This window comes from Hippoglossus hippoglossus, chromosome 23 (assembly GCF_009819705.1).
Source record: "Hippoglossus hippoglossus isolate fHipHip1 chromosome 23, fHipHip1.pri, whole genome shotgun sequence".
NCBI classification, from domain to species: Eukaryota; Metazoa; Chordata; class Actinopteri; order Pleuronectiformes; family Pleuronectidae; genus Hippoglossus; species Hippoglossus hippoglossus.
The window spans coordinates 121,358-147,430 of NC_047173.1; the positions used below are offsets into that span (position 1 = coordinate 121,358).

Genomic DNA, 26,073 nt, shown 5'->3' on the forward strand with positions numbered 1-26,073 from the left:
ACACACACACTACCGTTGTTGTCACAGTTTGGGGTCACTTAGAAATTTCCTTATTTTTCAAAGAAAAGCACTGTTTTTTTCAATGAAGATAACATTAAATTAATCAGAAATACACTCTATACATTATTGTGGTAAATGACTATTCTAGGTGGAAACGTCTGGTTTTTAATGAAATATCTACATAGGTGTATAGAGGCCCATTTCCAGCAACTATCACTCCAGTGTTCTAATGGTACATTGTGTTTGCTAATCGCCTTAGAAGACTAATGGATGGTTAGAAAACCCTTGAAAACCCTTGTGCAATTATGTTAGCACAGCTGAAAACTGTTTTGCTGGTGAGAGAAGCTATAAAACTGGCCTTCCTTTGAGCTAGTTGAGTATCTGGAGCATCACATTTGTGGGTTCTATTATACTCTCAAAATGGCCAGAAAAAGAGAACTTTCATGTGAAACTCGCCAGTCTATTCTTGTTCTTAGAAATGAAGGCTATTCCATGCGAGAAATTGTGAAGAAACTGAAAATTTCCTACAACAGTGTGTACTACTCCCTTCAGAGAACAGCACAAACGGGCTCTAACCAGAGTAGAAAGAGAAGTGGGAGGCCCCGGTGCACAACTCAGCAAGAAGACAAGTATATTAGAGTCTCTAGTTTGAGAAATAGACGCCTCACAGGTCCTCAACTGGCAGCTTCTGTAAATGGTACCCGCAAAACGCCAGTGTCAACGTCTACAGTGAAGAGGTGACTCCGGAATGCTGGCCTTCTAGGCAGAGTGGCAAAGAAAAAGCCATATCTGAGACTGGCCAATAAAAAGAAAAGATTGATATGGGCAAAAGAACACAGACATTGGACAGAGGAAGATTGGAAAAAAGTGTTATGGACAGACGAATCAAAGTTTGAGGTGTTTGGATCACACAGTAGAACATTTGTGAGAAGCAGAACAGGTGAAAAGATGCTGGAAGAGTGCCTGACGCCATCTGTCAAGCATGGTGGAGGTAATGTGATGGTCTGGGGCTGCTTTGGTGCTGGTAAAGTGGGAGATTTGTACAAGGTAAAAGGGATTTTAAATAAGGAAGGCTATCACTCCATTTTGCAACGCCATGCCATACCCTGTGGACAGCGCTTGATTGGAGCCAATTTCCTCCTACAACAGGACAATGACCCAAAGCACACCTCCAAATTATGCAAGAACTATTTAGGGAAGAAGCAGGCAGCTGGTATGCTGTCTGTAATGGAGTGGCCAGCGCAGTCACCAGATCTCAACCCCATTGAGCTGTTGTGGGAGCAGCTTGACCGTATGGTACGCAAGAAGTGCCCATCAAGCCAATCCAACTTGTGGGAGGTGCTTCAGGAAGTGTGGGGTGAAATTTCTACAGATTACCTCAACAAATTAACAGCTAGAATGCCAAAGGTCTGCAATGCTGTAATTGCTGCAAATGGAGCATTCTTTGACGAAAGCAAAGTTTGAAGAACAAAATGTATATTTCAAATAAAAATCATTATTTCTAACCTTGTCAATGTCTTGACTATATTTTCTATTCATTTTGCAACTCATTTGATAAATAAAAGTGTGAGTTTTCATGGAAAACACGAAATTGTCTGGGTGACCCCAAACTTTTGAACGGTAGTGTATATGCTCAAAAAACTAAGGGAACACTTAATCATCACAGTATAAAACCAAGTCAGTAAAACTTCAGTGATATCAATATGTCCATTTAGGAAGTATAAGTGATTGTGAATCAATTTCAACTGCTTTGGTGCAAATGAAAGTGACAATAGGTGCAATGGAGAGGCAAAAGCAAGACAACCCCCCAAAAGGGAATAGTTTTGCATGTGGTGGCCACAGACAATTGCTCTCTTCTTATTTTTCCTGACTGATTCTTCTTTAGTTTTGTATTCTGCTAGTGTCCTTGTCACTACTGGTTGCACATCCATATGTTATGTGCCATACGTGCAGTCGCAAGGTTTGCTGTGTCTCCCAGCATAGTCTCAAGAGCATGGAGGAGATACCAGGAGACCGGCCATTACACTGAGAGCTGGACATGGCTGTAGAAAGGCATCAACCCAGCAGTAGGACTAGTATCTGCTCCTCAGGTGCGAGGAGGAACAAACTGTCAGAAACAGACTCTGTGAGTGTGGCATGAGTGCCTGACATCCTCTAGTCGGACCTGTGCTCACAACCCAGCACTATACCCAGCACTATGCAGCTTTCACCAGAATGGCATTGACCAGAGAACACCAGAATTTGACTGACTGCCACTGAGCACATGTGACAGACGTGAAAGAGTCTGGAGATGCCGTGGTGAACGTTATGCTGCCTGTAACATCATTTGGCAGTGGGTCAGTGATGGTCTGGGAAGTCATAGCCAATGATAATAATAATAATTATTATTATGAATAATATCATAAATGAAAAACGACCATCAAACAAAACATTTTCAGTTCAGTCAGTGAGGGGTTTCTGGTCCAGATTAGTGCTGGGTAGTGAGTGAATGACAGCTGACAGTCAAGCGGAGTGAATGTAGAGTGATCCGAGGTTATCGGGAGACACTGTCCGTGGCGGGTTAAAACGGTGACGGGATTGACGACCTCACTGTGTTATCTTATCACAAGGTGAGCATGTTGCTCCGAGTTTGTCTCTCTCTCTCCCTCTCTGTCCCACTCTCTCCTCTCTTTCTCATTCCTTTGCTGACGTATAACTGGTCGTTGCTAGAATATGTGGCACGAGCGGGCAGTTATTAGCTAGTGTTTGAGGGGAAAAAAGGGGTGTTTACTGTGTGTCACCAGCAGTACAATCCGGTGGGGAAATCCAGATTGTCACACTTCTTCACACGCTTTGTTTTTTCCAGGTTTCTACTTACAAACTTCTGAAATTCTGCTACCCAGTTAGCTATATGGTATGCAGGCGGTCAGGATTGCAAAGCTGCAGGCTAAGTTCAGCATCAAGGGGTCTTTTTAGGAGGCGAGGTTGAGCTTCTCAGGTGTAACTCCTGTAGACTCATGCACAGCTGAGTTTATGGCAAATCTGAATTTAGGTAAGTGTTTGTCCCAGTTCTTGTGTTTTTCCTCCACAAATGAAGCAATCATGGCCTTAACATTTCGATTTGTCCACTCCGTCACCTTTGTTTGAGGATGATAGGGTGAGGTCCGTTTCTGTTTAAGGTCCCATCACTGACAAGTTTCCTCAAAGATGGACGACACAAACTGGGATCCTTGATCTGAAAGGATTAAGGTTGGCACACCCCAGCGGGTCAGAATCTCCCTGCTCTTTTTATTCACAAAAAAATGTGCGTCCTATTTACCGGCAAGCCAGTTAAGATAGCTTAAAACCTTCCTTTATGATAAAGATTATAGTTGGATCCTTGATATATAGTGCGCCTGTTACAGTCGCTCCTGCTCATTTTGTTATACTGTTATACTCTTTGTCTTTTTCCTTTGACATATTTGATTTGTCTTTTGTGAGTAATATTTAAGTTGCGTCCTCTCTACACGTTTGTTTGCAGAGTTTTGGTCTGCCACTCGACCGTCGCTCAGCAACACCACATTGTTTACTCCAGCGATCAGCTGATGGTGCTGAAGCCAGCCGGCTTGGCGAATGGGAAAGTGGACATCCCAGCTGAACTTTGGAGAAAAACACACTGGGGTTGCAGAGGAAAAAGATCGGTGAAGAGGAGGAAAAAAGCCAGGTCTGCTAAACGACAGGGATTCGTGGAGAAGAGGAGATATAAGCCGTATCTCCCCTCTCTCATCATGGGCAACGTGAGATCACTGGGGAACAAGATGGACAAGCTGAAAGCGATAGCCCGGAGTCTAAGGGAGTATCGGGAGTGTAGTCTGATGATTTTTTCGGAGTCATGGCTACAGAGGGACGTCCCCGACCAAAATGTTAACATCAGGGGATTTCAGACGGTTCGGGTTGACAGGGATTGCACCGAGAGCGGTAAGCGCAAAGGAGGGGGGCTTGCTGTTTTTGTAAACAACAGATGGTGCAATCCTGGTCATATTACAATCAAGGACTGTATTTGTCGCCCGGACAGGGCTGTTGGCAGTGGGACTCCGTCCTAACTATTTGCCAAGGGAAATCTTGCATGCTATTGTGATGGCTGTGTACATTCCTCCATCCACCAACCCAACGTCGGCAAGTGACGTCATCCACACCGCCATAGCTGGAATGCAAACTGAACACCCGAATGGCCTCATCATAATCTCGGGTGACTTCAATCACGTTTGCATGGATAAAACACTCACAAAATTCACCCAGTACGTCACCTGCAAAACCAGAGGGGAAAGGACCCTGGACCTGCTGTATGCTAACATTAAGGATGCATACGGCTCTTCCCCCTCCCCTCTCTGGGGAGATCAGATCACAACTTAGTGCATCTCACCCCACCCCCTGCTATGTGCCTCTGGTGAAAGGCCGCCTGTGATCACAAAGACAGTCAGGAGATGGTCAGAGGAGCAGCTCAGGCCCATGGTCAGGCCACACTTGGATCCCCTCCAGTTCGCCTACCAGCCCCGGCTAGGAGTTGAGGACGCCATCATCTACCTGCTGAATCGAGTCTACGCCCACCTGGACAAGCTGGCTAGCACTGTGAGGGTCATGTTTTTTGACTTCTCCAGTGCTTTCAACACCATCAGGCCAGCTCTAATGGGCGAGAAACTCACAGCGATGCAGTTGGACGCCCCCATCGTATCCTTGATTGTGAACTGCCTGACTGGCAGACCACAGCATGTGTGCTTGCAGCACTGTGTGTCTGACAGAGTGGTCGGCAACACCGGGGCCCCACAGGGGACGGTCCTCTCTCCCTTCCTCTTCACTCTCTACACCACAGACTTTAGCTACCAGACAGAGTCCTGCCATCTCCAGAAGTTTTCTGATGACTCTGCAATAGTTGGATGTATCAGCAAGGGTGAGGATGCTGAATACAGGGCTGTGGTGAGTAACATTGTCACAAGGTGCGAGCAGAACCACTTGCAGCTCAACACGACAAAGACAAAAGGAGCTGATTGTGGATCTGAGGAGGGTTAGGACCCTGATGACCCTTGTTTCCATCCAGGGGGTCAGTGTGGACATTGTGGAGGATTACAAATACCTGGGAGTGTTTTTTAGACTGTAAGCTGGACTGGGCTAAGAACACTGATGCCCTCTACAAGAAGGGCCAGAGCCGCCTCTATTTCCTGAGGAGACTGAGGTCCTTCAACATCTGCCGGACTATGCTGAAGATGTTTTATGAGACTGTGGTGGCCAGTGCTCTCCTGTTTGCTGTTGTGTGCTGGGGCAGCAGACTGAGGGTTGCGGATGCCAACAGACTCAACAAACTGATCCGCAAGGCCAGTGATGTTGTGGGGGTGGAACTGGACACCCTGATAGCGGTTTCAGACAGGAGGATGCTGTCTAAGCTACATGCCATTCTGGACACTGTCTCCCACCCTCTCCATGACGTGCTGGTCAAACACAGGAGCACGTTCAGAGCAAGACTGAGACCACGAAGATGCACCACAGAGCGCCACAGGAAGTCGTTCCTGCCTGTGGCCATCAAACTACACAACTCCTCCCTTGGAGTGACAGACCCTCTGAGTGTCAAATACTCTGTCAACCGACTGGACTCATTTCAATGTACAGAACGCACATATTGTACATATTTCATATTTTATTTTATATATTTTGTAAATCTTATAAGCTTATATTTCTTATCTTGCATGGAGCTTTTGGAACAAACACAATTTCCCCCTGGGATCAATAAAGTACTTCTGATTCTGATTCGAAATGATAAAGGTTGGCACACCCCAGCGGGTCAGAATCGCCCTGCTCTTTTTAATCACAAAACAAAAGTGCGTCCTATTTACCGGCAAGCCAGTTAAGATACCTTAAAACCTTCATTTATGATAAAGCTTATAGTTAGAGCTGGTTCAGGCTTGTCTTGGACCTGCTCTTAATTATGCTGCTATAGGTCTAAAATGTCAGGGGAGCACACATGGAGCTTCTCTTTCCTCTTCTCCCTCTTTATCACATTAAAGACATTAATGTCTCATCAAAACATGTTACTGACATGACTTCTTCCCTGCAGTCCCTGTGCTATATAGTTTGCAGATCCAGGGTCACAGCTGCGGCCACATCGTGGACTATGATGGTGGATTGCAAATAAGAGGTCGTGATCATAATGGCAGATCCTGTATCGCGCTGGCTGATCGTATTGGCAGATCCTGTATCGTGTTGGCATCTGATTGTGGATCGTGGTGGTTGACCATGATCGAGGTGGCAGCCAATGGTGGACCCTGATGGTGGCAGTGGATCATGACGATGGATTGTGGATTGTGGTGGTGGATCCTGATCATGGTGGCAGCTGATTGTGGACTATAATTACAACAAGGCTGCTTTATAGACAATAACTACTCAATTAGTTTACCTTCCATTATGCTACGAACTGTTTATTCAATGTTGTAAATACTCATACTTTTCTGATGTTCTCCAGTTCACATGGCATCTATTACACTTCTGTCCATCCTGGCCGAGGGATCCCTCACATGTGGCTCTCTCTGAGGTTTCTACATTCTAGGTTCAGTCAGCTTAGAGAATCCGGGCACAAATCGATGTTACCATCTGGGCATCCCAAGAAACCTTTGTTTCTGTAGTCCACGCGGCTGGAGTTCAATTGACTCGATAAAACTCCCTCAAGTGCAGCCACTGCGGCATGAAAATGAATGGCCATACACTGTGTGCACAATTATTAGGCAAGTTGTATTTTTGAGGATTCATTTTATTATTGAACAACTACAGTGCTCTCGGCCAATCCAAAATGTTAATAAACCTCAAACCTGAATATTTAAGAAAGTAAAAGTGAGGTTTTGGCTTTCTTAGGAGAATATCTATGTGTGCACAATTATTGGGCAACTATTAGTGTGCAGAATTATGATGCAACTAAATGAAAAACGAAAATTTTCCCATCTCACTTGTTTATTTTCATCTGTTAAAGTGAGAATAATAAACAAACAACTCAAATTTTACAAATAAATATTTCTGACATTTAAAAAAAAAAATCTGTGACCAATATAGCCACCCTTCTTTTCAATAACAGTAATAAGCCTTCCATTCATGGATTCTGTCAGTTTCTTGATCTGTTGACGATCAACTTTTTGTGCAGCAGCAACCACAACCTCCCAGACACTGTTCAGAGGTGTACTGTTTTCCTTCACCGTAAATCTCCCGTTTAAGAAGGGCCCACAAGTTCTCAATAGGGTTTAGGTCAGGTGAGGAAGGGGGCCATGTCATTATTCTTTCATCTTTAAGGCCTTTACTGGCTAGCCACGCAGTGGAGTACTTTGATGCATGCAATGGAGCATTGTCCTGCATAAAAATCATGGTCTTCTTGAAAGATGCAGACTTTTTCCTGTACCACTGTAAAACTGGCAGTAGGTTTGGGAATTGATTTTGAGTCCATCTTCAACCCGAAAAGGTCCAACTAGCTCATCTTTAATAATACCAGCCCATACTAGTACCCCACCTCCACCTTGCTGGCGACTGAGTCAAAGTGGAGCTCTGTGCCCGTTACTGATCCAGCCACGGGCCCATCCATCTGGTCCGTCAAGAGTCACTCTCATCTCATCAGTCCATAAAACCTTTGAAAAATCTGTCTTCAGATATTTCTTGGCCCAGTCTTGACGTTTCAACTTATGTGTCTTGTTCAGTGGTGGTCGGGTTTTAGCCTTCCTTACCTTGGCCATGTCTCTGAGCACTGAACACCTTGTACTTCTGGGCACTCCAGGTAGGTTGCAGTTCTGGAATATGACAGCACTGGAGGATAATGGGTTCCTGATAGCTTCACGTTTGATTCTTCTCAAATCTTTGGCAGTTAATTTGCGTCTTTTTTTCTCAACACGTTTCTTGCGACCCTGTTGACTATTTGCAACAAAAAGTTTGATGGTTCTGTGATCATGCCCCAATATCTTAGCAATTTCAAGAGTGCTGCATCCCTCTGAAAGACTTTTTACAATTTTTGACTTTTCAGAGTCAGTTAAATCTCTTTTTTGGCCCATTTTGCCAGGGGAAAAGAAGCTGCCTAATAATTATGCACACCTTGATATAGGGTGTTGATCTCCTTAGGCCACACCCTCCCTCATTACACAAAAAACACATCACCTGATATGCTTAAATCCAATAGGCATTCAAGTTTATACAGCTTGGTGTTGGAAAATATGCATAAAAATGATATGGTCAAAATACTCACTTGCCTAATAATTGTGCACACAGTGTATATCTTGTCCTGATGTACAAAAAAGTCCGGAGGACCCATATTCCGAACGCAACATGAAGTTAACTATTTTAGATTCAGTGGTCTTTTTTGGCGATTCACACACATCGTACTCTAACAAACTCCTCTTAGAGGATTAATCAGATCAAATTTGGTCAGTGCAATCTAAACACCTTGATAATGAAAATATATACTCTTTGTGAGTTTTTGTCAGAAATGACACATTTTTACTTCCAATATGGGTCTTGCATATGGGTGTGGAAAAATGGCTGGATAGTGCCCCCTACAAAAATTCTGCGAATCATCCCCTGCGGTAAGTTTCACCAACATGTATGAAAATCTATAGGTATATGTAATATGTCCAATCTTACAGAAAAGTCTCTCGGACCCATACCCTAAATCCAACAGGACGTCAGCCATTTTTAAAAGTAATGTACAATTTTTGCTCACTTTTAGCCATTTCTATGCATTGTACTTTAATAAACTCATTTTAGAGGATTAAATCGGGTCGCCTTCATATTGGATCATTGTAATCTTAACACCTTCAAGATGGAAAGATGTACTCTACGTGAGGTTGCGTTGAACAGCGTGGTGTGACATAATAGTTTGACGTTTCGCCTTGAAACAAGAAGTTCTTCCAACTTGACTATATATTGTCCTATCTGCACCAAATTTGACAAGACCAGATCCAGTCAAAAGACCCTTAAGACAGTGATGAAGACATCAAGTGATGTGTTGCAAACATGTTGAGCGTTTTTGTTGACCTTTGTTGCTGTGGCAACAAGGCAAAGGTTGAGGCAAAGGTGTTTTTTACAAAAACTGACACATATGTAAGCATGACACATTCAGTCAATTTCATTATCTGATCCATAAATTCAAGTCTGCTAAAAAATGCCATCGTACTTTTGGATTAGTTAAGTTTTGATGGAAACATTTTCATGATTCCTTTTTTCAATTGAACAAGTCAGGCTCCCCTGACTACAAAATTGTGCATGAATAGAATAAATTAGACCTCAGTCTATGAGATTATATTCTGTCAGTCAAGTAATTCATGTCATATCGCCTGAAGCAGAAGAGAGAGAATCCCTGGTGGCCCAGATGTTTAAATATGTTTGCAATTTATGATCTTATTTGCACTTTGTGGTACTCCAAATTATTTCACCAATTATTTAATATTAATATAAACGTCAAAACACTAACATAACGTCAATACTTGTCCACAGACCTTGCTCCTGGTTGCTGACCAATGTCTGCAGAGCAATGGCAGCCTCCACCTTGACCGGCATCTCTTTGTCGTCGATCAGATCCTGTTTTACTAACTCAACAGCATTCCTCAGAACCAGCTCATCCTGGAAACTTAGTGGGCTGAAAGAGTGGAGCACCCAGCATGACTGCCAAAACAAAACAGAGAACGGCACATTAGCACAGCACCTGGACACTTCTTAGTCAATGTTAGAAATCTAGATCTCTAGATCTCTGAAACCACCACCACAAGTGTCCACTGCTGCTGGAGCAGGTGTGGATTGCAAGCACAACGTGCTAAAGTGAATGAAACACTGACTCACATTGACTGAATGGAGCACCCAACAGGACTGAAAGCAAGGGAACCAAAGGTTAAAGCATTAAAAAACAGTCTATTCATTAAAATTGTATTTAGTGACCCATACAACATATGAAATAAAAGTGTGCCCAAACTGTCTTCAAATATTGAGGTGCCCCTGTAGTATATTGGATAGGGCACATATCAGATAGCTACAAGGTCCATTTCTCAATTCCTGGCCAGGGGACATGTAATGCATGTCAAACCCCCTCTCTCTCCCATGTTTTTTTGACAAAAATGTTAAACAATCATCTTGAAACAAAAAAATCTTAAATATCTGCATGTGAGTGGGGTTTCCAAGAACGATCAGTTTAAGATCCTTCAGTCGACAGAGATTCTTTCAGTTAGCATTTAAGTGTTCAGCTCTTTCTAGCTGGAGCAGGGAAGGCTCACTCTTTAGCTACTTTTGTCAGTCGCACACAGACTGACCAGGGGCCTCATTTATAAAACAGTGCATAGGATTCATGCAAAAAGTGTATGTGTACACAAAGTTCGAACAAAAAGGGTGCGCAAAAAAAAAGATTTAGATTTATAAAACCGTCTGCACCTGACCTGGAACGGAATACCAGTTGTTCAAAGTGTTTCCTCTAACTGACGATAGTTGTATGACGAGAATACCATAAATATCTGAAGGTGTGAACTCCTCTTTGTCATTGTGGTGCAGAGTTTAGCACTCGGTCCTATTCAGCTGAATATAGACTCTGATATATTCTTAGATAAATTCTTTGTTATATTCTCTGTTGTATTTCCTGCTTGAATAAATTGAAAAACAACAGTTTGATCAGAAAATTCTAATTTTATTCATCTCACCACTACTCTAATTACAGAGACTACAATAGTTAATAGGCACTAAAGGAGCCACCCTAAGCTGGTTTAAATCCTATTTATCAGATTGATTCCAATTTATGCAAATTAATGATGAGTCATCTGTGCGCACCAAGGTTGATCACGGTGTTCCTCAGGTTTCAGTGCTCGACCCAATTTTATTCACCTTATATATACTTCCATAAGGAAACATTATTAGGACTCACTCAGTAAATTTTCACTTCTATGCAGATGACACCCAGTTATACATACTATTTAAAGTTATTGAACCAAATTCAAAAGTCAAATATGTCAACAATAGAAACCATCACAACTGTGAAATAAACAATTATATTTCCATATTGTCACTTTTGATGACTGTGGGCAGTTCAGAGGTCAGATAGAAAGTACTTTACGATAAAAGGGAGATGAAATGTGTATATCCACTCAACATTATGTTTATCAGCTGAGAATTTTTTGTCAGCATGTCCTATATGAGAAAATAATCTACAAATCAGCCAGTTCTTGGGATGTATGCACACTAACTGGGTTTAAGGTTTTTTCAAGAGCAAGGGATCTCTGAGTGAAAGGAAAACAATTAAATAATTAACCATCAAGGAGCTATGGGGGATTCACTTACTCTGGCTCGCAGGTAACCCATGGGAGAGTTGAGCAAAGGAAAAACATAGTTTTGTAGTATCAGCTCCATCTTCTCCCTGTACATCCGCTTCTGTAGAATTACACACAGCAAAGCACAGTGGTGATTAAAACACACAGAATCTGATCTTTTTTTTTTTTATAGGAAAACTAAATTAAAAGACACACAGAGGTGTTTCAGATGTGTGTACCCTCAGTATAAGCTCAGCCAGAGCACCGATGCAGTGCAGTGCTCCATCCTTACTGCGGGGGTTTGCAGAAGGGTCCATCAGTATCTGGTGGCAGAACTCCATCATCTGAGGAAGAACCTTCCAAGAAAGATAAAGAATGAGCTTATTATACAGTTTGTATATGAGGGTGTCTGTGGCCGAGAGATACACTTGAATAACTTCACAATTTATATACATATTGCAGGGGTAAAAACATAAATAAAGTTTCATTGTCATATTGGAGGAATGCCCGTTTAAAGTCCAACATTATTAACATAATTAACATATGAGCTAATGTTAAATAGTGTTATGTAACATACTACAGTGTGTTTTAATCTGCAGAACATGAAGAGACGTCAGAACAGATCTGAACTGCTACATGAACTGTGATGACTCTTGATGAATAACAGCTCCTGGACTGTTTGCATCTTCCCTCCATCACCATCGTTACAGTCAAACTACTCACTGTTAAAGAATTTTGATGTAAGAGCAGCTTGTGTTCCTCCAGGCTTTGGACTTTACTCTTACATTAAAGACGACTGAATCAAGTGCTGTAAGATGTACACTATCGTTCAAAAGTTTGGGGTCACTTAGAAATTTCCTTATTTTTCAAAGAAAAGCACTGTTTTTTTCAATGAAGATAACATTAAATTAATCAGAAATACACTCTATACATTGTTAATGTGGTAAATGACTATTCTAGGTGGAAACGTCTGGTTTTTAATGAAATATCTACATAGGTGTATAGAGGCCCATTTCCAGCAACTATCACTCCAGTGTTCTAATGGTACATTGTGTTTGCTAATCGCCTTAGAAGACTAATGGATGGTTAGAAAACACTTGAAAACCCTTGTACAATTATGTTAGCACAGCTGAAAACTGTTTTGCTGGTGAGAGAAGCTATAAAACTGGCCTTCCTTGAGCTAGTTGAGTATCTGGAGCATCACATTTGTGGGTTCGATTATACTCTCAAAATGGCCAGAAAAAGAGAACTTTCATGTGAAACTCGCCAGTCTATTCTTGTTCTTAGAAATGAAGGCTATTCCATGCGAGAAATTGCGAAGAAACTGACAATTTCCTACAACGGTGTTGACATTGGACAGAGGAAGATTGGAAAAAAGTGTTATGGACAGACGAATCAAAGTTTGAGGTGTTTGGATCACACAGTAGAACATTTGTGAGAAGCAGAACAGGTGAAAAGTTGCTGGAAGAGTGCCTGACGCCATCTGTCAAGCATGGTGGAGGTAATGTGATGGTCTGGGGCTGCTTTGGTGCTGGTAAAGTGGGAGATTTGTACAAGGTAAAAAGGGATTTTAAATAAGGAAGGGCTATCACTCCATTTTGCAACGCCATGCCATACCCTGTGGACAGCGCTTGATTGGAGCCAATTTCCTCCTACAACAGGACAATGACCCAAAGCACACCTCCAAATTATGCAAGAACTATTTAGGGAAGAAGCAGGCAGCTGGTATGCTGTCTGTAATGGAGTGGCCAGCGCAGTCACCAGATCTCAACCCCATTGAGCTGTTGTGGGAGCAGCTTGACCGTATGGTACGCAAGAAGTGCCCATCAAGCCAATCCAACTTGTGGGAGGTGCTTCAGGAAGCGTGGGGGGGAAATCTCTACAGATTACCTCAACAAATTAACAGCTAGAATGCCAAAGGTCTGCAATGCTGCAATTGCTGCAAATGGAGCATTCTTTGACGAAAGCAAAGTTTGAAGAACAAAATTTATATTTCAAATAAAAATCATTATTTCTAACCTTGTCAATGTCTTGACTATATTTTCTATTCATTTTGCAACTCATTTGATAAATAAAAGTGTGAGTTTTCATGGAAAAACACGAAATTGTCTGGGTGACCCCAAACTTTTGAACGGTAGTGTATATAAAACATTTCTACTGTAAATTATACTCACTGAACTGTATTTAATTTTTCTGATGGATTATAAATTAATTAATGTAGTTTAATGTGAAATAAAGTTATCTATGAAACTCTGTTTTACTAGTCATTATTCTAAGGAGCACGTCTGTTAAAAGTTACAGCAGCAACATGCACATTATTTCAATCATACAAGAACACTGATGATCTCGTTGTTGGAATTTGAAATTAATCACAAGCCTTTTACATTTGGGTTTTAATCAAATCAATCATTGACAATTAAGATATGAGTTGATACTTTCCTTATGTGTCTTATGACAACATTTTATGAAAATTAAAACATTAATTCACCAAAGTGTCCCATTTGATTTATTATAAGGAAGAAAAGGGTAAATGTGTAAAAAACAGGCAAGTCATCTGTAGTCAATGGAAAATTTACTCAGTAAGGCTTAATCATATTTAAAATTTTAAATATCAGAGGTTAGGTAAACACTTCATAGTTTGAATATCTAATACAGTGGTTCTCAACCTTTTTTCAGTAATGTACCCCCTGTGAAATATTTTTTCAGCCAAGTACCCCCTAACCAGCGCAAAGCATTTTTGGTTGAAAAAAAGATGTGATGGCTGTGCCATCAGTGTCTGATATATTAAACACTTATATTTTATTGAATATTTATTAAATAACAAATTTTAAAGGATTTTTGAATGGAAAATCTCACGTACCCCCTGGAGTGCCTTCACGTACCCCCAGGGGTACACGTACCCCCATTTGAGAACCACTGATCTAATACATACTTTTAAAGTGTTAATAGCAGTAAATATTTGTTATAGAAGTCACAATTAATCCAGGTGAACTTCAGGTTGGACAGTTCCAGCTGTTATGATTGAAGACTGTTCACACTAAACACTTACCTGTGAAGGTTGTGACTGCTGAAATTGATCTATTTACTAATTTTAGTTAAATTATTTTCAAATTATGTTTTAGGTCAGGTAAGAAACGGAATATGAGAATATAGATTGAGAATCAAACACAGACATTTTTTTTCTGTGTTTCTTCTCTTGGAGCCAGAAGCTATGTCCATTTTTTATATACAGTCTGTGCTTATAACAGGTGTCCTGCTTGAACTTTAGTAAAGGTAAAATTAATTTACCTCTCTCTGTTCCCTCTCTGCTCTTGAGTCTCAATTACAAGTCACTGTCACAACAATGTAATTTGCCCACTAAATAAATTGCCAAAAGACAAGAGAAGAGCTCAAAATTATTCATCACATGACTGCTTCAACTCAGAACGAAGAACTAGAATAAACAGATGGTGAGCTCAAGCAAATTGGTAATGCACAGTATTTGCACTCTCTTTGCCAAAATGTAAGTTTTTTTTTCTCTGCCCATGTCCCATCTTTCCAGCAAGTTTTGTGGATATCTGTTCTGAGGTTAATCAATAATCCTGTTAACATACAAATTGAACAACCACCAACCAGTTTGATAGGTATGTGAAAACACAACCTCCCAGAGGGATTACTGAGCAATCGAGGCAATGAAAGACATGATTCTGCACAGATGAGCTCAAAAAAGCTTAAACATTCTTGTCAGGTCCAATCCTTAAAGGGGACATAGCATGCCATTTTACCACAAGTTGATATGGTTCCTTGGGGTCTTAATGAAAATGTCTGTAACATACTTTGGTCAAAATACCACAAGGATCATTTAAAACAGCACCCTTTTTACCCTGTATAAAACAGCCCTCCACAGAGTGACCTGTTTTGAGTGCCTGTTCCTTTAAATGCTAATGAGCCAGCTCCCCCCCCCCTCTCCCCCCATGATTTTAAACGATATAAATTACATATTTTATATGATATAAATTATCAAATATGCATCCCATACTTTGTATTCCCCTTCTGTTGTCCTGGAGTTTTAATTTTCCCAATCACATAATTAAATGTCCCCCTCTGCCCATCCACTACAAGCACACAAGCAGACAGACAGAGAGAGAAAGAGAGGGGTGGGGGGGGGGGGGGCTATGAAGACCATCATTACCCCCGAACCCCGACATTCAACGGGTATAACAACAAGCGGAGAAAGCAGAATCGCGGGCTGACCTTATATATACAGTCTATGGGGCTCACCAGCGCGGAGAAATGCACGTCCCGTGTGAACAGCCAGGCGGCTGCGCGCTTGAGAATGGCGCTGCGCTGCCTCGCAGCGGCGCTTCCGGTGTAAACCCGGCGTAACGAGTGGGGGGGCTCTGTGTGTTTGTGCCAGTGTTACAGTAGCGCTGAACACTGCAGAAGTCTTCCACACTGCTGGCTGTGTGGCGTTGACACAAATTCCAGCTCACGCATGGGAGAGCGAGCAGTCTCGCCCGAGCAGCTGCTGCAGCCTCCCAGTCCCAACAATCCAGACAAATGCCACATGTGAGTAGAATCGCGGGCTGACCAGCGGAGAAAATGCTACGTCCCGTGTGGAACAGAGCCAGGCGGCTGCGCGCTTGGGAACGGCGCTGCGCTGCCTCGCAGCACCTCGCTGCGTCCGTGTAAAAACCTGACATAACCAGTGTGGGGGGGCGGGGGGGATGAGGGGGGGGGGTGGTGGGCCAAGGCCATGTAGGGAGACTTCCAGTGGCATTGGTACGACACAAAACACAGGAGGCTCATCCTAGGGCACTCAAGCATGACGTTTCTGACTTAGAGGAACCATAACAAAACGCGCGAGTGTTTTTTTTCCAGAGCTTTTTGGGTTGGTAGACATGCCAGATACCCACATTAACTGTAGAAGCACTAACAAAGTGGAATTTGCATGCTATGTCCCCTTTAAATTAGGGATACCGGTGAGACAACTAAAGCCAACTTCTAGAACTTAACACCTGGCTCTCCACAGAATGCAATGATCATTTTTGGAGAGAAAAACTATCAAAGAATTATTGAAGCTTTCAAAGTAGCATTCTAAATTAAGGATACTAACAGCAGAAATGAAAGTGACACCAGTTAAGCACCCAACACACATAAAACATAGGAACAAATATCTGAGAACCAACATAGATTATACGCCAACTAAAGAGGTGAAAACAAGACACTGAGGAGGAAGCTGAAAGCAGTACTCTATTAACCACGCTGTTCAGAACATCAGTCATTGAGGCCATGCTGTCCCAAGTAAAGAGCAGGCTGGAAGACATTGTGGGATCAAATTATCAGAGAATTCTGTGATCATGTGATACATACCAAAGGAAAAGATGAGCAGAGATTGAAGGAGCAAGAGAGAGACATTCAAAGAAAAATTCCTCAACTACAAAGAGCAGACTAATAAGAATATGTTGAAGGTGCAAGCTAAAGTTATGAACTATAACTCTGGCAAGGAGGCACCATGCAGCCATGTACCAGTAAGTTTGTTTGACTAATTGTTTCTACTGTTTGGGATTGTTCTTCTTTCTTTGTATTATATTAATGTATTATGCACACTAACTCACTTTATGTTTTTGATATTAATTAGTCCCAAATAGCCCCTAAAGTGTGGTGATGATATATTAGAGGAATTTGTGTTCCCGGTAAAGAATTCAGATGCCCTTGTAGATTTAGTGGATGCCTAATTTATGTAAGTACCTTTATGTATATCTATCCATTTTATTTTGTTTAGTAATCACATGCATGGTGATGATTAAATTATGTTAAAAAACTAAATCCCAAAACACCAAATATGCACCTATCAATATGAGCCAGTTCAGCCAAATTTGTGCTTTATGCCATAAGCCGTTTTAACATCATTATATTTTGTGCTGAAAATGGCAAGCAAGTATATCACAGCATGCTTTTCCCAAGATGATTTTACTAGAGCTATAACCATGCTGCTCTATGCACCTGCTCTTTTTACAGTGTTTTGAGATGCTCTGTTGAAATCTATTTACTAATTCTACAAATCTCTGTCTGTCTATCTTATCGTGGAATGCATATCTCAAGAACAGTTGATCTCAGTACCTTTACACTTGGCATGTTTATTGTTAAGGCCCCAAGGAAGTGCAATGTCGAATTTGGTGCAATTTGGACACGCGATACATTTAATATTAATAAAGCAAGCATTGCATTCACTAAGGGCAGGGCAGCGTGTGCAGACTGGGTTAAACATGTCTTGTCCTATGTTCTTGAATAACGCGAGCCGTTGGCCAAAGGTGGCACTAAAATCTGGCCTGCCATATCGTTTTGATTATTTTTATTTCACCATATGGGACTGACACAGACATTCTAGGGTGTCGCGGTGTTTAGCTCCATCATGGCAACAGCTACGAGGACCCTATCACTGCATGAAAAGAAGAATTTGTGTCAGTTAATGCCCCTGTAAATGTCTGTGGAGGTTCAGGTTAACGACTGTTCACAGGAATCTACAGGCAGCACAGAAAACTGCCAGCAACTGCCGGGAATTGACGCGGGGTTCCAGTTTCGGGCAGTTTTACAAGCCTGAAAAACTTGGCAGTTGACCCCCCTGCTCCTAGGTCTATGGGGGGGCTTTCACATGTAAATGGTAAAACTGTGATCTTTACAAATGCAAACAGGATAGTTTCACTCAGTGGTGCAGAGGTTACACCTTTTTCTAACAGGTACTAACTCCCTTTTAAGAAAATCTCTCCTATAAACACATCAGGCTTAGTATAATTATAGAATCATAAAATGTAGCTTGAATAGATTTGCCTTATATAAGTAAGTATAATATAATGAGTGTAATCAGTGATACAATTTCCAGGCTACATCTGATGATACATTGTTAACATTGCATGCCTGTCAAGCTCATCCAAGAAAATCTGTTGGAATGGAGAGAGTGGCACCACTGAACAGTTTTCTAAGAGAAGTCTTTCTGCTGACACCAAAACACTGTGCTTCACATAAAGCATATCAGCACCATATTCACATGTCCATGGCATACTAAACTGTTGACTCCAATAATTTGGACTTCAATTGTCCTATTGTTGTTATTAAACTTTCCCAGTATTCATTAAAACACTCTTACAATAAGTGCATTCAACTATGAGGGTACAAACCCAGAACAGCAAGAATCATGTAAGAGATTACATTAACTTAAAACCAGAAAGAATAAACTGGTCCTCAGTCACCTACTCATCCTATATAAATGTAGAGTACAATTTAAAAACTGTTATAACCGCTGCTTCAAAAGTGAAAAGGTCAGTTGTGAAGTTTTAGTCTGAAAACATCACACTCAGCTCGTGAATACGTCCATTCCTGAAGATGCCACGTCAGTCGTTAACGTCATCACATTAGAGGGCTCGTCCAATCACAGCCTCATGAATGAAGCGTCTGTCTCCCGCAGACAAGAAATTCCTGGCTGTTGTTTTGCGTGGTTCCATGAATGACTCTGTTTTTGGTGTAAAAAAACTTGCTGAAGTCAACACCACACTGTTTTACCTGGAGGAGAGGATGACTGCATTGGAAAGTAAAGCCGCGGGCCCAGTGTGGAGGAGTCGCAGCGAAAATCTGAAGATCTGAATAGCGTGTTAACAACTGTGGGATTAGAGAGAAAGTTGCTAAAAGTAGAAGAGAGCCTTGAGTGCTTCAGCAGAACTACTTTGTTTAAATATGTACGAACTGCTTAAACTTAAGAGTTTGTTCCTGTTTTTTCATAAACGTGACTTTTTGTTTTATAGGAAACCATCCGTCGTCTTCACACCTCTGAGGCAAATTGCAGGTGCCACGAGGCGGAGCAAGGGTAAGATTAAAGAAGAGACGCGCTGTGCTGTGTAAAATATATTCTTTAAGTTTACTTTTTCTGATCCATTTAATCATTGTGTTTTCACAGCCTGAGCCCCCCCCCCACCACCACCACCCACAACGAGGCAGTCGCTGCACATTTGGCCGAAGCTCTCGCTGCAAGCCCGGATTTGCAGTGTGGAAAATGACGCCATTGTATGTAAGTAACTGTTTAGTAATTGTGTTTTATACTCTGGATCTTCCAACGGTGAATTAGCGAGGCTATTTCCATTTATTAATAATATACTCATGTAAGACAGTGAGACACTGCCTGTAAGACGTACTATGACGTACTAAGACGTACTATGAGCCAGTATGAAGGAACTTCCGGTACATCAAACCAGACCTTGCAGCTCTTGCAGCACCATTGAAAGGTTACGGAGTTGACAGCGAAGAAAGAGGGTAAGATTAGATTCATTAGATAACTTTTCAGTTACATGTGTAGGTGTATGTTGTCATTGAACTGTGCTGATTGTAGTGATTGTGTTTACAGCTGATTGAAGCTGATGAAGCTGATGACATGGATCCATCCTTCCACAGCCAGGAGCTCACCGACCTGTGTGCCACACTTCAAATAAGACTAGAAGCTACACTGAATCTCACAGCTACACACCATAGATGACAACATACTGGAGCAGATTCAGACAGAGTGCCATCAAGAACCCAGAGGCGGCGGCAAAGAGACATTTCAAGCTTCACCTGATTAGTAAAAAAAACCCCATCCTTTTCATGACAAATCAGTAGGTGGCACTATCACTACATACAGACTAATATATCTTGTTAAGGCTGGGACTCTGCTCATGTGACAGAATTTGGGGGCCGATTGGATAATGCACAGTGGAGTTAAAGAAAACTTCCTGTTTCACAGTGAATCAGTAGGTGGCGCTATGACCCTGACTCAATATTAACTCATGGAGCTGTTCAGGCCTGGACTCTGATCATGTAACAGAATTTTGTGGCTGATTGGACAATGCAAAGTGGAGTTAATAAATGTTCCTGTTTCATGGCGAATCAGTAGGTGGTGCTATGACCCTGAGTTAATATTGACACATGGAGATGTTCAGGCCTTGAATCTGATCTTAGGTTTTAATTTTGGTGCCGATTGGACAATGCAGAGTGGAGTTATAAGAACTTCGTCTCCTATGGCGAAGGATCAACCTTCACCATATCTCAATGTTTATACGGTTTGAGGAAAGTTCACAATTCTAACCATGGTTTTATGACTTGCCTGAGCTCATTTAAGATGTATTTTGTAAAGCAGCCAGGAGCAGAGCATCAAAGTATAAAACGTTTCACTTCCTGTCGCAAGCAGGTGGCACTATAATGATGAGTCAATATTGACATATGGATCTGTTCAGGGCGGGACTGTGATTGCGTGAAAGAGGTTTGAGGCTGATTGGACAATGCACAGAGGAGTTTTAATAAATCCCTCTTTTTTGGCAAATCATCAAAATTCCACACCACAGTCACACAATGTGACGTACACTTAAAAATCAAGGTAGTTTTAATCTCCACGTTGTTGAGATGATACTCACTGAATTTGAAGTTGATCTGTTGAAAGCTCTAGGAGGTTATTCATTCAAATACAACATGTGTAAATGGTCAAATATGGCCACATAATTCAAAGTGGCCGACTTCCTGTTTGGTCTAGCGTATCAATCCAAGAGACTTTTTTGTTCATTATGAAAAGACGGTCGTCGGTCAATCGTGGTGCTAGGGCTGCTCTTTAGGGGGCGCTATTCAAGCCCTTTCCTTAAAACCATATACATGTCTTCAGGGTGGGGCTGTTGTTACACACATGTAGTTTGAGGGAGATTGAACAATGTACACTAAAGTAACAGCAATTTCGTGTGTCATGGTGACTTGTTGAAAATTGACGCCACGCCACTAACATGTAATTCAACGAAAACTCAGTTTCGATATGCCTACATATTCAATGTCTTAAGGCCCTTCTGACATGATTGTCGTCAATGGACGAGGAGGAATACATCATAGTGTAAGACGTGCAAAAAACAAGACATTTCCTGTTGTAACCAGGGGGCGCTGTGATTTTAAGTCATGATTTCTGTGCAGATGTCATTAGGCTGGGACTCTTGTCATACATATTCAGGCGAGTAATCAATATTTGACGCCATGCCACGGTCACACCGTGTGACTAAAACTCAAAAATGTGGTAGATTTAATCTCCATCTTGTTTAGATGACACTCACCGGATTTGAAGTTGATCTGATGAAAGTTCTAGGAGGAGTTTGTTAAAATACACGTGTAAAATGGCCATTATGGTTACTAAATCCAAAATGACTCTCGCACTGTCGGTGCTCGGGCCCTAATAATAATAATAATCAACACAGATTCAATAGGGTCCTTGCACTGTCGTGCTCGGGTCCTAATAATAGTCTCAGTGCCCCCTAGTTGTAACAGGAAATGTCATGTTTTACATTTTTGTGTCCTGCGGCTCGCCCGTTTACCTGATGCATGTCTAAAGAGAGCCTTTAGGACTTGGTGATGCCATATAATGAAACTTGGGAGCTTTTATCAGGGGATGTGCCAATGGCGTGGCAGCGAATTTCGACGTCTCGCCATCAATTTTAAATTAGCTGTAACTTCCATGTTTTTGCTCCAATCACCGTCAAACATCAAATGTGTAATAAGGTTCCTGCCCTGAACACATCTTTATGCCAATATACTATAATTGTCACAGCGCCTTCTAGCTGTAACAGGAAGGACCATGTTTTATACTTTGACATGTTACGCAGAGCTGTTTAATTTGATCCTACTCAAAATTAAAGCCTTGAGACGTTGGTGATACCATGTTGTGACATTTAACCTTTGTGTTGAACAGCAATGTTGTGATCTTTGACGGAACGCCAAAAAACACGAAGCAGTTGTAATGTCACTGCACATGCTCCAAGTGGCCTTAAACTTGACATGTACAATGAGAGTCGCTACGTAAACACACCCCAAGGACAATATTTGGCAAGTGAGGCTAAAGGGCTAAAAAGCGCCATCTACTGGAAACAGGAGGTAGTCCCTCTGGTTCAAATGTCGTTACCTGAAATTTTCCCAGCAGTCTCCAGACCTCGTAGCTGAATCGTGAGACATAATCAGCATGCATTCTCAAGTGCCACCCGATGGACGCAGGGAGACACTCCAATAAACTTCCTGTCTAGTCCCATGCGAGTGCCTCTCAGTGGGCATGTTGGCCGGCAAGCAGCGGCCTCAGCACGGTTGAGTCATGTCCCCACTGCCGCAAGATGAGGGCCTGCTCATACTTGCCTGCAAGTCTAGTTGCACTTGTGTTCTGTCATTTCATGCCATTCAACGGTAACTTGTGTAGCTGTTTTCAACAAACACTATGTTAACCAGTTAGTTCAATGAAGATGAAATGCATTGTGTATGTATTATATAATGTGCAGGAAATACAGATAAATGTAGCCACGGATAATTGGCACCACTATAAATGCCATCGCAAGGAGGTTTGCTGTGGGTCCCAGTACAGCCTCAAGAGCATGGAGGAGATACCAGGAGATTGGTCATTACACAAGGAGAGCTGGACAGGGCTGTAGAAGGACATCAACCCAGCAGCAGGATACATACACAGCATACAGTGGGTTTATCAAACTTTTTCAGTAACAGCTGCCTGCTGCTGAACACAGAGAATGATATTTACATTATTTGTAAACTGGCACTGCCGTTGTATACCTTAAATTTCAAAATTTCAATATAAATTTGAAAATAAAATCACTTCAGGTGTTCCTGAGTTATTACATTGACAAGGCAAAACATGTGTTTTGAGAGTTCATATTGATCTTGACCTTTAACCACCAAAATCGTATCACTTCATCTTTGAGTCCAAGTTAATGTTTGTACCAAATTTTAAGACATTCCCTCAAGGCGTTCTTGAGCGATCGCATTCACAAGAGTGGGATGGACAGACCAACAACCCGAAAACATAATGCCACCGGCCACTGGCCATCACCGGCACGGAGGCCTAAAATGCTAAAAAGCTCAATGGAACTGAGGGGTTCTGCAGGGTTTGTGAAAATTCCCATCATCACAACAAACAAGACCTTTCATATTATACATAGTCATTTAATCCATTGTTAGTATAAGAACCATTTAGAGGCAGATGTAAAATATCTCACATTAACCATGTAGAGTAAAGAAGCTTTAGCATAAAAAGCAATGATGTAAAAAAGGTAAAGCAAAAAGGTAAACCTTTGCTATGTTTTGTATAAAAGCATTAACCCAATGGTAGTCAAAACCATCAGATGTAGTGGAGTAAAAGGAAAAGTCTGTTAATATGGATCTGCTTAGGTTAAGAGCCAGTATCTAAAAACTGTGTGGTACTGTAGTTGAATACATTTTGTTCAGTTACTATTGACCTGTGTTAAAATGCTCCTCACCTCCTTACGTTTGCGGGCAGCTTTACACAAGAAGCTCTGAGCAGCGGTAGCTGGGAGGGCATGGTCATCATATAGGTCTGTGACAGAGACAAACACATACATGCTTACACAAAGAATGGGATCAAACAACATGTTCCAAAGGAAGGCAGATATTCTTCCTTCACCACAGACTACAATTGTAATAAAGCAGCTGAAAGGTCAAATATTAGAGCATAGATTAAGTGATATCAGCCAGCCCTAGATAAAAAACAAAAGCCCTTTCACCTTCTTTAAATTTGTCCTGTACTTTGAGGTTAATTTTTTATACGTCTGTCTGATATGTTCATTAAAACTAAATGTTGGTATTTCAGTGGTCTGCTACATACTCTTACTTTTTGGCAATGAAGATTGGAGAGATTTCTGGTTTGATTTGCTGGTATATTATCACACCAAGTTTACTCACTGAACTTCATGCGGATGTACTCATAGGGGTCTTCCTGCCAGAGCTTCTCATCCTCATCTTTGTAACACATCAGAGGGAAGATGACCTCTTGGCATATGGTCTGTAAGACAAGAAGGTCATCATGACCACAAGCGGGCAATTACAGTGGCTTTAAAATAATAGTCAACAATTAGATGACTGTAAAAGGCCTGATGGGGAAAATTTCTAATGTTTCTTAAGCTCATCTGTCAGGAACTTTGGACAAAGTGATGGCACTTATGTATATAAAAGAAAAATGTTAATTCAACTTTCATTTATTATTATTTATTAGGTTGGCATATTGGCTGAGTGGTTACCACTTTTGCTTGGGTTTGATTCGTATGAAGTGGTTTATAGAAGACAAAAATGGGTTTTGTATTTTGTTTTTCATGTAAGAAAAACATCAGTTTTGTGGACAACCTTATTTCATTGAACATGTAACCATGTGTCTATTAGCCTTGGGTCAGGAGCATTATACCAAGCTAGTCCTGTGATTGTTCTAAACTTGCTTGTTTGCTTGGTCTGCGGTAATGCTCCGGAGCCTACTTCAGAGTTATTCCTTGTCATTAGCGAGCCCTTAAAATGGGCCTACAATATAATGTTACTTTTTTGGGGTTGGACTTTGTGTGCAGAGCTTTTTATAAACGATCTATAATGTGGAGTGAAGTTTAAAAACTTTGCAATCAATCCTATTTGATTTAACTGCAATGATGATTTTACAGTTTAAAAAAATTCATAACCGGAAACTGAACTTGCTTTAGTATTTTTCACGTGTGTGGTTTATATACACAAATTTGAATGATTTACTGAACTGTTATTTTTTAATACATTGCATGTCAGCTATTTCAGATGTGTGTTAAGCAACCAACAAAATCTTCAGACCCAAGTTCAATCAATCCATCAAATTTAATTGGTATAGCAGATATTCACATATCACAATCTGTCTTAACAAGGTGCGACATCCTCAGAAAAGTAGAAACCGCAGAGGAGTCACATGTGAGGGATCCCTCTCCCAGGATGGACAGAAGTGCAATAGATGCTGCATGTATCTGAGAACATCAGCAAAACAACAGTATTTACATCATTGATTAGAAGAAGCAGTTTAGTAAGTGAGGAGGAGACTTTTAAAATCTATTCTAAATTTAACCAGAAGCCAGTGTAGTGAAGAATATAGCAGCAACTCCACCTCCTTGGCCAGAGTCTCGGGAATGTGTGTATTTATTTATTCGATAGAACTCCAACAAACAAAGTGGTTGTAACGTCACCTCACATGCTCCAATCTGTCTCAAACTTGACATGTTCGATGAGAGTCACTACGTTAACACAAGTCAAGTACAATATTTGGCAGGTGAGGCAAAATTACATACTTACTTACTGGAAAGAGGAAGAAGGCCTTCTGTTTAAACGTCATAGGATTTACCTGAAATTTTCACAGCCAACTCCAGACCTCTTAGCTGAATCGTGAGACATAGTAAACAAGCATTCTCCCCAAGCATTTTGGTTCGAGAATCGTTACAGCCCTAACCTACATTTATAAAATTTGGAGGGTTTATGTACAAGCTCAAGACCTCCAAAAAAGTTTAAAGAAACATCACCTAAATCCAATAGGAAGTCCGCCATTTTGATTTTGCTAAACAGGTTTTCTTCCCATTTGCTGGTGTCTGAAGACATATACATGCCAATAATCAGTTTTTCATAGCGCCACCTACTGTAAAATGGAAGTGACATTTTTAAATAGTTTATCATTCATGCAAACTAGAAAATGTCTACAGGAATTTGAGGGCAATTTCAATTTCTTTTGATGCAATGGCTGGGAGATGCCTTTGAAGCAGGATTTACTTCTAGTAGGGATGGGGGATAGTTATTAATAAGAGAGTACCATTTAAGTTGGTCTCTCAACATGCAGATATTTTTATGGTAGGTCACTGTGACCTTTAAATTTGACCACTGAAATGTAATCACTTCATCTTTGACTCCAAGTGACAACTGATTAAAAGTTGAAGAAAATCCCTCAAGTCTGTGTTGAAATAACACATTCAAGAGGCCAAAAACATTTTCAATGAGGCCA

At 41.2% G+C, this 26,073-nt stretch overlaps 1 protein-coding gene across 4 annotated transcripts in view; it reads right to left on the reverse strand.

The window, feature by feature from the left end:
- Positions 1-26,073, reverse strand: part of ipo8 (importin 8) — a 98,554-nt gene that overhangs the window by 27,092 nt on the left and 45,389 nt on the right. For 2 of the 4 annotated variants that reach the window (XM_034578695.1, XM_034578696.1), the window contains exons 10-15: positions 23,988-24,087; positions 23,546-23,622; positions 11,498-11,614; positions 11,290-11,379; positions 9,811-9,837; positions 9,471-9,636 (exon numbers count right to left, since the gene is read on the reverse strand). In XM_034578695.1, coding sequence (XP_034434586.1) covers positions 9,471-9,636; positions 9,811-9,837; positions 11,290-11,379; positions 11,498-11,614; positions 23,546-23,622; positions 23,988-24,087 — 577 coding nt within the window. The remainder of the gene's footprint in view (positions 1-9,470; positions 9,637-9,810; positions 9,838-11,289; positions 11,380-11,497; positions 11,615-23,545; positions 23,623-23,987; positions 24,088-26,073) is intronic. The other 2 variants (XM_034578698.1, XM_034578697.1) reach the window with 1 other exon arrangement.